Genomic DNA, 12,939 nt, shown 5'->3' on the forward strand with positions numbered 1-12,939 from the left:
AAAACACAGGCAACAGTTCTGTCTCAATGGAAGGAACAGTAGATGACTAGTCTCAACACAGGAGGAGTCAGGCCGATTTCACTTGGTAACCTAGAGTCCAGCTTTCCTATCCCATCTTGAGAACTGGTCTGCAAAGATTTCAAGAATGTTAAGACTGCAACACACATTCAGAAAGCACAGATTTTATTTAAAAACGTCACCAGCATAACCAACGTGGTTAATCTCACAAGGCACCCTGAAGATGAGAAGCGCTACCATTATTCTAGTATTAATAGCATTACAAATTATTTATAATTTCAACATGAAGCAATTCCATGGCCCATTGTAATTTTTGGCACAACTGTTACTTACTATATTTTCCTGATTCCTGGCACCCAATTTTACTAAGATTTGAGGACTCTTGTCATTAGTGTCATGAGGTTTAGCAGCTGAAGAAAATTAACTCTGTAAGGGAAAAGTAGCTTACTGCCTCCTCCACAAGGTTTTAGGGAAAATAAACGCTAATTTGTACATTCTAATGAAGCAAAGAGGTCATGTTTAATAAACCCCAAGGGAAAAAAATGCATGATACTCCAGGCTACAGTCATCAGAAGCAGGGAATAATATATATACACATATGAAGCAATGGACAATGTACTGACAGAACCAGGTTTCCTGAAGCTGAGTTCAATACTGACCATAAATCATACTAAATCAGCAAAAGTTCCAGAATTCATACTTATTTCATCCAAAATGCAAGAGGAGCATTAGCTTGTGCCAGTTCTGGGCTGTGGAACATCCCTGCTACACCGCTCACTCCTTTGAGCTACTCTTTCTGCTTCTCCATAGCCAGTGGCCCCAACAATCACATTCCCAGTCTTTTTGGGAGCTAGCAGGCTGGACCCTTACTAGAGAACTCTAGAAATGTGCATTCCCAAAGCTCCCACAATACAGGGTTTATTTTGCTTCACCGTTCATAAATAGGAACTCCTCTCCACTCTTCACATGGGCAAACTGAGACTGGAGACAGGTAGTGACTTGTCCAAGGATATAGAGAGAACCAGCAACCTGCGGCTCTGATTCCTGGTATCAAACTCCAACTGCCACACATTAACCCTCCAACAAGGAATTCAAAAGGCTACTGCTGGCTGATCTAAGGAAGGGGAAAACAGCTTAGGTCACATGGCTTTAAAGAGCTTCGAGAAGCAACGGCTCCAGTCCTCCTTTGTGTGATAATGTGAAAGTCAACCAAGTCAAAGCTTCCTCGGCTGCGACAGTGTTACCTGCAGAGACTTGTCATCACTCACTACACTGTCCCAGTTTACAGATCCTCTGTACAATGAGCGTGAGGGACAAAGGCCATTTTAACAACCTATTTCCTTGAACTAGCAGTAAAAAAAACACTGATGACCTAGACCCCCACATTAAGTTCTCATATTTTCATTACACAAATGACACAGTAAAATGGGAGAGCAAAAAAATGAAGTTGAAAAAAGAAAATTTCAGGGCTGTGGATGGAATTGGACTGGCTACCTGTTGGTTCTTTTTGGGCTGTCTTAGAAAAGAGAATTATTAAATGAAGTCAGCCAACCTCCAGACTTTGGGTTTTGAATTCAATGGGCCTGAACACCAAAAGTTCAGATTTTGTGTCTCAGGCAGACACTGCTGAGTCATATAGCTCCTCTCACTAAGTTCTCACTGAAATTTCAGATCCCCCTTTGAATTTGGAAGAATTTCCCAGAAGCCATCATTTCTCCTTCTCTTCAGTTCTGCTCCAGCATTTTTACTTTTACATCATCTCCAGACACATTTCTTGCTCTTGTTCACACTCTGAATAACCAGCCATGCAGTACTGGCTTCATTTGTCCTGGACCAGGCTTTACAGCCATGTGAGCTTCATTTCTAACACTTCTCCAACTGAGTGATATATCTGGTCTTAACTTCCACTAAGGTTAGAAATACCAAAGCTCTCCAAAGTTCTAGGTTCTTACAGAACTGACTATGGTTTCTCAAAGAATATTCTGTCAAATATTAGTTCTTCGGGATATTAGCTGATATTACATGAATACCTGATCAAGTTTCAGAAAATGCCAGGTGAAAAAAGTAGGTTATTTACTACAGGTTTAAAGACTTTCATATGGCAATATGCACTGTTAAGTTTCTAAGAGAGAAAGTTTTTGGAGTGCTTCTCAAACTGGTTTTGCCACAAATGTTTTCTGAATGAACATCTTGTAGGACTAGGGTTCTGCAGAAGATCCTTGGGGAAGCCTGTCAGATAATTTTATAATAATAAATCAACTGTAATAAATGAAAGGAGTAAACTATTTTTTTTAAAAAAGGAGTTTCTTTGGAAACTCCATAAACTGTAATAAAGGAGGCAGCCTTGATAATTAATTTGTTTATGCTTGCTGGATTTGGACCTGGCCAAGAAGAGTAATGGTGATCACTATGGTCAATCAAGAGAGGGCTTTAAACTGGCAAAATGAAGCATTATATACAATTCCAAATGGAAAAAAAATACAGCTCTAACGGCAACAGTCCTGCCTAATCTAATGTTTATTACTCATTTCTTTATTAAAGTCATGCCTGATATTAAAAAACCAAAAACCTCTCTTAAATATTTGTCCTTAATGGCTAAGAACCACCAAATCCTTGAATGATAGCTCATAGCCCCAAATGATTTAATTATAGAGTAAAAGAAAAATGAAGGCAGTTGAGCTTTATCAAAGAGAACCCAAGTACCTTAAAAGTAGCTATGAATGCAGCACAGGCCAGGACTGGCCTAGGAAACCAAGCGCTTCAGCCAAGCCTCAGCCTGGAGTTTATACATATGGCTTATCGAGAGCCGTAATAGAAGATCACTGATTTTGAAAGACCCATTTCAGATGAATTTTAACCAAAATTATATTTAACATCCTTGTATACTCATTCCCCAGCTCTACACATGTGTGCTTACAGGACTTAATGAAAGAAAAAAAATCATGCAATTTTTAATAGCTAAATATTTGTTTGAGAAATCTGGGGGGGGGGAAAAAACCACACCAGGATCAGAGGCCAAGTCAGAGACAGCACTTCCTCAGTCAGGACAAGGCTGACACTTAAACTGCTGGATGGGAGCCATTTGAGATAGTCCCCAACACAAAGTTCACGTGCAAGTGGTAAGAACAAGAGATTCAACCTGTCTATGCACGTGCATTGCTGAAAACACCCCCTTGCTTAGAAAGCTCAGACAATTGTGCCTACGCTCTATTTACCTTCATATTCTGCTTTCTTGGCTGTCTCAAGGTTTCTCCATTCTGTCCCCACCAGTCGGCTGAGCTCACCAAAAGAGTAGTCTGGGTGCTGGGCCTTAATCACAGCTCTCATCTCACTGCTGAACAGGATGTAGCCACTCATGTTGATTTTCCGTTTGGAGCCTTCCTTCTTTGCACTGCCTTTGGCAGACTTTGGGGTAGACTGTAAGACAGAAAGCTCTTATAGTGCATCGGAACATTGCATCTGGTCAATTGTTAAAGGTTTCTGGAAGCCAGGAACATGCGACTCAACAGCTACTGTTTTATAGACATGTTCAGTTTATAGCTGGCCATTTTCGTGTTCAAAACACAGCTCTTCCTTGTCTCTTACCATATAAGAAAAATGAAAGTTTCACTGAATTCCATGACTGCAATCTGTAATAGTGACCTCACAATCAAGTCTTCAGAAAATTCTAAATGAAAAAAATATACCAATAGGGATCACCTTAACCGAAAGATGAGGTCCTAAAGAAAGAGAGACTAAAAAGATATAAGCAATAAAAGACAGAGTAACAGAATGATGCAGTTCCTCATGGCTTTCCTTCAATACAAGGCAAGAAGAACTTTCTAACTAAACCTGCCACTAAAACCAGCTGTCTATGAAATTAAAAAAAATAGTATTAAATTTTAAGTTATTAGTGGCATCGTGAAAAAAAAAAAAAAAAAAAAACCTGTTCCTTCCTGTAGCATTCTAGGTTGAAGCTCCCATAATATAGGGGTTGGATGTCTCCTTCCTTTTGGGTTTGAATTTGCTGCAAACCAGAGCTGGAAATAAGACAAGTAACAGGAACTTGTCACCTTCACCTGTGGGGGTGTGTAGGGCATGAGATCCAGCTCACTGGCCAGGGGAGTCTGAAGTTGAGGTAGAGAAGGAGGCTCAATGACCTCACTATCCTCTTCTCCCATCTCTTCAATATCATCATCTCCACCTTCTAACTCAGCAAATTTAGCTTCTAGCAACTGGATCTTCTTTTCCAATAAAGGTGAGGGCTCCTTCTGAGGAACAGTCGGTTTTCTAAAAGAAGTGACATAAGAACAAATAAATAAAATGAAATCACCTAACACTACTCCAGGATTGATCAGAAAGCAATGTTCTGCCTTAATATCTAGAAGCAACGTCCTGCAATCTGCAATGTCTACTCTAAGTCAGCAAGGGAAAGAATTAAAACGTATATTTATAGTCACACCTACTTACAGATGCTTGTTTTTAAGGGATTCTGCTGAATACCCACAAATGCACTGGGTGCAAAGTTGAGATCTAGTTGCCAATATATAGTGAAAAGAATTTTCGTAGTCTACAGAACTGTGCAACCTCTTAATAGACAGGCTATGAACCAGAACCAAAGATTTCTGCCTCCATATTACAATTACTGAAGTCTACGCCAAGAGGACTGTTATACCAGTTATCACATCTCAGCATTTTATGAGGATTTTCCTTTAATATTTAATTGAATGAATTAATATTTTCTATTTGAAATGTTGACTGCTCTGGTTTAAGACCTAATAAAAAACACAACCAAAAAACCCACCCTGGACTATGCTATTTTGATATCAGTTTTACTATTAGGAGCTGAAGTGCTCTTTCTTCCTTAGTTTTTCAAGTTTACCTGAAGTAATAAATTTCATCATCTACCACTTTAGCAGAGAGTGAAAACCTCTTCAGTCCCTTGAATTTCTTCATCTGCTTGTCACTTTCATTGTAGCGGCTCTCACAAAGCAGAATGTCATTTTCTGGAATTTCAGTTGGCCTGCAGGAGAGGAAGTCCTTGAATGACAATACAGCACACTTTCCTGAAAGAGAAAATTGGAGAGAAATTAAAGGAGTAAACTGTGGTCATAGCTAACAGTTACTTTAAATTTGTATTATTTTTGAATTAATATATTCACATGATTCAAGTTAGAAGATTTAAAGGGTATACACAGGTGTAAGAATAGATATGTAGGTCAATGGAATAGAATTAAAAGTCTAAAAATAAACCTATACAATTGAGTTTTTACGGGTAACCGATTTTTGACAAGGGTGCCAAGACAATTCAATGGGGAAAGAATAGTCTCTTTAACAAGTAGTGATGGAACAACTGGATTTCCACACACAAAAGCATGGAGCTAGAAGCCTACCATATACCATATACACAAAATAATTCAAAATGGATCAAAGACCTTAATGTAAGAGCTACAACTATAAAACTCTTAGAAGAAAAACATAGGTGTAAATCTTTGTGACCCTCTATTAGGCGATGGTTTCATAAATGTGACATCAACATCACAAACAACCAAAGAAAATAAAGATAAACTGGACTTCATCAAAATTAAAAACTTCTGTTTTTCAAAGGACACAAAGTGGAAAGACAACCCATAGAACAGCAGAATATATTTGCAAATTATATCTCTGGTAAGAATCTAATATCCAGAATATATAAAGAACTCCTACAACTCAGCAATAATAAGACAACTCAAAAAATAGGCAAAGGATCTGAACAGACATTTCCCCAAAGAAGATACACAGATAGCCAATAAGCTCATGAAAAGATGCTCACATCATTACTCATTAGGGAAATACAAATCAAAACTGAAATGAAATACCACTTCACATTCATTAGGATGGCTATTATAAAGGGAAAAAAGCCAAACAAACAAAACCTCCAGAAAGTAACAAGTGTTGGTAAAGATGTGGAGAAATTGGAACCCTTGTATATCACTGGTGGTAATGTAAAATGGTACAGCTCCTGTGGAAAACAGTTTGGCAGTTTCTCAAAAAGTTAAACAGAGTTCATCCAGCAATTCTACTTCTAGGTAAATATCCAAAAGAACTGAAAGCAGGGACTCAAACAGATACTCATACACCAATGTTCATAGCAGCATTACACACAATTGGCCAAAAGGTAGAAACCACCCAAATGTCCATCAACAGATGAATGAATAAACAAAATGTTATATACACATACAATAAAATACTACTCAGCCTTAAAAAGGAATAAAATTCTGATACATGCTACACTATGGATGAAGCTTGAGAATTTTTTATTTATGCTAAGTAATATAAGTCAGACACAAAAGGACAAATTTTGCATGATTCCACTTACATAAGGTACCCAGAATAGGCAAAATTCATAGAGAAATAAAGTAAAACAGTGCTTACCAGGGGCTGGGAGAGGCGGAAATGGGTAGTTATTGCTTAATGGGTACAGAGTTTCTATTTGGGGTGATGAAAAGTTCTAGATGTGTTCTAGTGATGGTTGTACAATACTGTCAATGGATTTAATGTCAGTGAATTGTCCAGTTAAAAATGGTTAAAATGTTGCACTTTATGTTACGTATATTTTACCACACATACAAACTTACAGATGGTAGCATATCACTTATATTGTTTTACACCTAAATTTTGCTCCAAAATAATATATCTTGAGGATCACTGCTGGTATTAATATATTTATTCAACTAGCTCCCTACTGACAGATATTTAGGTTGTTTCCAAATTTTTGCTCTCCTACTGAAGCAAAACAATATCGAAATAAATAATTTAAGACATATATCGGACTTCCCTGGTGGTGCAGTGGTTAGGAATCCGCCTGCCAACGCAGGGGACACGGGTTTGAGCCCTGGTCCAGGAAGATCCCACGTGCCGCAGAGCAACTAAGCCTGTGTGCCACAACTACTGAGCCTGTGCTCTAGAGCCCACAAGCCACAACTACTGATCCTGCGTGCCATAACTACTGAAGCCCACACGCCTAGAGCCTGTGCTCCGCAACAAGACAAGCCACCACAATGAGAAGCCCGCGCACCACAACGAAGAGTAGCCCCCACTCGATGCAACTCGAGAAAGACCGCACTCAGCAACAAAGACCCTACGCAGCCTCCCCCCACAAAAAAGACACATATCAATTTGCACATGGATGAATACATTTGAGGAATAAATTTCTAGAAGTATAAAACCTGGGTCAAAGGGTATGTACACTTTAATTTTTATAGGTATTATCAAATTACCTTCCATAGAGGTTATGCTAATTCATAAACCCACCACAAAGTGGGCAAATGCCACTTCCCTGTATTCTTATCAACTAGTAAACATAGGTAATTTAAAAAAAAGCAGCATCTGGGTAATTTTAATTTGCATTTCTCTACTGGCTGAAGTTCGTATTTTCTTTTAAGAACCACTGATAAACCTCTCTGCTCTCTCTTAATCTTTGCCCATTTTCCTATTGGATGTTGATCTTTTTTTCTAATTGTTTATAGGAGCTCTTCATATATGAGGGAAATTTGATCTTTTTCTATGATATACATTGCAAATATCTTCCCAAAGTTGTCATCTGTCTTTACTTCTGCCAAACATTTTAAACTTTTATATAGTTGAATTTATCCATCTTTCTTATAAGAGTTCTGGGTTTTATGTCAAAGGTTATAAGAATTTCTTTCCCATCACTTCTTTTGGTATCTTTGCTACTTCATTTTAGGTTCATTTAAGCCTGTGATTTATCTGGGAATTTATTTTGAAGTTGATGCGAGAGATGGATACAATTTTACTTTTTCCAAATGGCTACCTAATTTCCAAATATTACTTAGAGAAAAATCCATCTTTTCCCACTTACCTGGGATGTCACTTTTATCACAAATTAAATTATATTTGAGTCTACTGCTAAAGTTTCTATTCTGTTCAAATAATGTTTATTCATATATCATATAAATAATTTAAATTATTATAGTGTTACGATGTTTTAGTATCTGTAAGGATAGACACTCTCCCCTTCACCATGCTTTTCAGAATTTTCCTGATTTTTGTTTCTTTTTTGACATGATGTTAAAAAATCAGTTTATTTAGTCCCAACTTTCTCACAGAAAATTCCCATTGGTATGTCTATTGGGCTCACATTAAAGATTAATTTAGGGAGAATGAACATCTCTATGTTGAAAATTCTTATTCAAGCACATGGTATATGCTCTGCAATTTGTTCAAGCATTCCACTGACTGACTGATTGATTGATTGATTGGGTGTGTTGGGTCTTTGTTGCTGCGCGCGGGCTTCCTCTAGTTACGGTGAGCAGGGGCTACTCTTCGTCGCAGTGCGCAGGCTTCTCATTGCGGTGGCTTCTCTTATTGTGGAGCACGGGATCTAGGTGCACAGGCTTCAGTAGTTGTGGCTCACGGGCTCTAGAACACAGGCTCAGTATTTGTGGTGGATGGGTTTAGTTGCTCTGCGGCATGTGGGATCTCCCCGGACCAGGGCTTGAACCCGTGTCCCCTGCATTGGCAGGCGGATTCTTAACCACTGTGTCACCAGGGAAGTCCAAGCATTCCCTTTTAAATGCATTAAAAGTAGCACTAAAAAACTTTCTTTATACAACTGTGGCAATACCTTGTTAAATTTATCCTAAAGTAATTCTTATTATTATTTAATCTTTTTTAAAGCGCATTTTTAAAAATTAATTAATTAATATTTTGGCTGCCTTGGGTCTTTGTTGCTGCGCGCGGGCTTTCTCTAGTTGCAGCAAGCAGGGGCTACTCTTTGTTGTGGTGCATGGGCTTCTCATTGCGGTGGCTTCTCTTGTTAAAGAGCATGGGCTCTAGGCGCGTGGGTTTCAGTAGTTGTGGCACGTGGGCTCAGTAGCTGTGGCTCACGGGCTCCAGAGCACAGGCTCAGTAGTTGTGTCTTACGGGCTTAGCTGCTCCGCGGCATGTGGGATTTTCCCAGACCAGGGCTCGAACCTGTGTCCCCTGCATTGGCAGGTGGATTCCTAACCACTGCACCACTAGGGAAGTCCTATTATTTAATCTTTCAAGGCAATTAGTTTGTTATTAATTTTATATTCAACCATCTTACTTCTCTTATTATGTGCCATGACTTCTTGGTTGATTCTCTTGAATTTTCATCTCCTTAACTTCCTTATTTGAAATGTCTGTTTCTTACTTCTATCTGCACTGGCTAATACCTTCAGAACAATGTTAAACATGAGTGACAAGGACATTCCTATTTTGCTCTTGAACTTAACAGGAGTGTTCATAGCTAACAACTTACTAAACATTTACAAGCAAAACATGTAAAAACAGGTCAGAAACACTTTATAACTCTTTTTTTTTTTGGCTGCACTGTGTGGCTTGCAGGGTCTTAGTTCCCTGAGCAGGGATCAAACCAGTGCCCCTGTAGTAGAAGCATGGCGTTTTAACTGCTGAAGCACCAGGGAAGTCCCCATATTACAAGCTTAAAATAGCTATAATTATTATCACTGCCTTGGATTTACATAGCACTTTACTTACATAATCCAAAGGCTTTTCAATTCGGAGAAGGTACAGTTAGTATTTTCCATACTTCATAGAGTAAAAATAGAGATTTGGAAAAGGTAAAAATTCTGCTCACAGCTAAAGAGTAAAAATGACTGGTGGCCTTGGAATGGATGTGTTGTCCCTGTCCTGACTTGGGGTTTCCACCAGGCCCTCAAAAGATAGGGAAAAGACAAGAGTTTAGGAAGCTTCATTTATTAATGGATAAAAAATTTATAAAAACCTGCTGGATTTCAACTGGAACTGCAATGAATCTATATGTCAATTTGGGAAGAACTGACATCTTTATAATACTGAGTCCTTCAGCTATAAACATGACAGATCACTTCATTTATTTAGGTCTTCTTTAATTTCTCTTGATAATTTCCTGACAGTTTTTTTTTTAGCATGTGTATGTATGAGTCTTATATATCTTTTAAAAGATTTATTCCTAGATATTTAATGTAAATTGCATATTTAAAAATTTTGGTTTTCTAACTGCTCAGTGATGGTAAATAGAAATACAGATGATGTTGATATTTTCACTAATTCTAATAATTTATCTGAACATTTCTTGGATTTTCTTTGTACCTTTGCAAAAATTGATAATTTTATTTTTCCTTTCTAATCTTTAAAATTTTATTTTTCTTGTCTTACTAAGAATAGTTTTTCAATTAAAGAATCATTAAAAAAAATCTACTATGAAGAAAACAGAACTTGCAATAAATTAGGAACTGGCATGTTTGAGGAGCTGAGGTTCCTGGAAATTTTATCACTCAAGTGGCCTAAGGGTAAAGGTACTCTCTGCCAGGTGAGGCCATGTTCATTCCCAAAAGCAACTTCTTGGTGGCCATTTGATTACCATTCAAGTTAGTGAGGACAACTCTTAACAGAAACTGAACAAAGAACATATACATAATAGTTAGGAAAACAGTATTATTTCCTAAGTGAAATAGGCCCACTAGGTCTATATCATAGAAGATGAAAAAATTACACCTAATTATCCTTAAAACTTTTGTTTCAGAGAGACAAAAATGAGATTTACATTCAACAGTGTGTATATTTAACACAATGAAATTATAAATCCTCTAAAGCTTAAGTTTAAACACTTTAAATTATTAGTCTACAAAAACAAATTAATTTAAAAAAAGATCTGCCTCCTTGCACTTAAGTCAATATAAAATGTAACAAAGAAACACTTCTCTCCCAAGGGGAGGGTGGATATTGAAATCCACAAGCTGGACTGAAAACCCATTTTGTGACCACTAGATGCATTTTCTTTAGGGGTTTATCTCAAGATTAACATCTCACTGTATGCCTGTTTTCCTGCCTAATATTATTGGCACCCACTTTCACTCTCAAAAGTGTCCCAGTTGGCTGTAAACCAACCAACAATCCAAACATCAGTACAGGAGTATAAACGAGAAGACCTAAGTTTCAGTTCTGGTCCATTTCTTGGACAGTAACATGACCTTTCTGAGAATATCAGCATCTTTTACACTGGGTTATGGTTTGAAATAAATGAAATCCTAGATTAAAAAAAAAAACAGTTTATAAACTACAGAATGCAACACATTCTAACAAGCAACTGTAAAAAGGAATTACTTCAACTGATGTCAGTGAAAATGGCAGCTGGGGAATCCACGTGTTCCTTCACAGAAACACTAAAAGCTAGCAAAAACTGTGAGAATCAACAGTACTGGAATCCTGGAAAACAGCTAAAAGTTTACAACAACCAAATGAATCCTTACTTAAGGAAAAAAGTGACTGAAAGCTAGCAGGAGAGCATTGTGGCATTTTAATCTACCTCATCCATCCCCCCCACCCACCCCAACTCTTATTCTTTGGGGAATAAGAGTTTTGAAAAGCTTCCACATAGTCCTGAAAATCTAGAAAGCCATGCACATGCCATGGGCAGGGTGCATGCTCAGCAAAGACCTGAGAAGGCCCTAAGCTCTCACCTTTAGCTGACTATCAAGCCCTGCATGAGCAGGTAGTAAAGGCAAAGGCAGAGTTGTAAACTTTTGCACTGAGTGTTAAAGGTGTGCTCCAACAAAGATGCAGTATGCAATGCAAAGACTGGGAATTTTTGGGGTTTTCTGGATCCAAGCATTTAAGAAAATCCTGTTAAGTCACTAGCTGACCACAAAGCTAGAACAGAGACTTCAGTGACAGCACAAAGAACACAGTCTTTAGCTTAGAAAAGTCACTGAACAAGCAACGACAACCCACAATAAGCAATAACAACAAAACTTGAGGAGGGGGGAGAATCTGATTTCTAGAGTTATCACATCATAATATTCAAAATATAGTTTCAACATCCAGTTTTCAACAAAAAAATTATGAGGCATGCATGAGACAAGTAAGTGTGGCTTATTCACAGGATTAGAAAGAAATGAACAGAAACTGTCCTTGAGGAAGCTCAGATACTGAACTTACTAGACAAAGAATTTAAATCAACTGCCTTCAATACACCCAAAGAGCTAAAGGAAACCATGGACAAAGAACTAAAAGAAACCAGAATGATGTCTCACTAAATAGAGAATATCAATAGAGAGAAAATGTAAACACTAAATAGATATTCTGAAGCTGAAAAGTATAATAACTGAATTGAAAAATTCATTAGAGGAACTTCCCCAGTGGTCCAGTGGCTACGGCTCTGTGCTCCCAATGCAGGGGGCCCGGGCTCCATCTCTAGTCAGGGAACCGGATCCCACCTGCCGCAACTAGCAGTTCACATGCCACAACTAAGAGTTTGCATGCCACAACTAAAGATCCTGCATGCTGCAACTAAGGATCCTGCAGGCCTCAACTGAAGATCCCACATGCTGCAACTAAGACCCATCACAGACAAATAAATAAATATGGAAAAAAAAGAAAAATTCATTAGAAGGGTTCAACAGATGATCTGAACACAGAGAAGAATCAACGAACTTGAAGACAGGTCAATTAAAATGAAAAGTTTGAGGAAAAGAAAGAAAAAAGAATACAGAAAAATGAACAATATCTTAGAGACCCGTGGCACACCATTAAGCATGACCAACATAGGCATAATAGGAGTCCTGGAAGAAGAAGAGAAAGAGAAAGGGGCAGAAAAAATATGTGAAGAAACAGTGGCCAAAAACTTCCCAAATTTGATGAAAGACATGAAAGAAAAAACTGCCAATGGAGGAATTCTATATCCAGCAAAAGTAGCCTTCAAAAATGGAGGAATCGGGCTTCCCTGGTGGCGCAGTGGTTGAGAGTCTGCCTGCTGATGCAGGGGACGCGGGTTCGTGGCCCGGTCTGGGAAGATCCCACATGCCGCGGAGCGGCTGGGCCCATGAGCCATGGCCGCTGAGCCTGCGCGTCCGGAGCCTGTGCTCCGCAACGGGAGAGGCCACAACAGTGAGAGGCCCGCGTACCACAAAAAAA

The 12,939-nt window shown here is 38.4% G+C and overlaps 1 protein-coding gene across 11 annotated transcripts in view; it reads right to left on the bottom strand.

The window, feature by feature from the left end:
* Positions 1–12,939, bottom strand: part of PBRM1 (polybromo 1) — a gene marked incomplete at its 5' end in the record, with an annotated part of 101,696 nt that overhangs the window by 12,051 nt on the left and 76,706 nt on the right. For 10 of the 11 annotated variants that reach the window (XM_082663154.1, XM_082663149.1, XM_082663147.1 and 7 more), the window contains 3 exons: positions 3,234–3,435; positions 4,077–4,287; positions 4,880–5,063. In XM_082663154.1, the coding sequence (XP_082519280.1) occupies positions 3,234–3,435; positions 4,077–4,287; positions 4,880–5,063 (597 nt within the window). Of the gene's footprint in view, positions 1–414; positions 445–3,233; positions 3,436–4,076; positions 4,288–4,879; positions 5,064–12,939 lie in introns of those variants that run through there. The other variant, XM_082663152.1, reaches the window with a different exon arrangement.

Source organism: Grampus griseus (genome assembly GCF_964374135.1).
Source record: "Grampus griseus genome assembly, chromosome: 10".
Taxonomy (NCBI): Eukaryota; Metazoa; Chordata; class Mammalia; order Artiodactyla; family Delphinidae; genus Grampus; species Grampus griseus.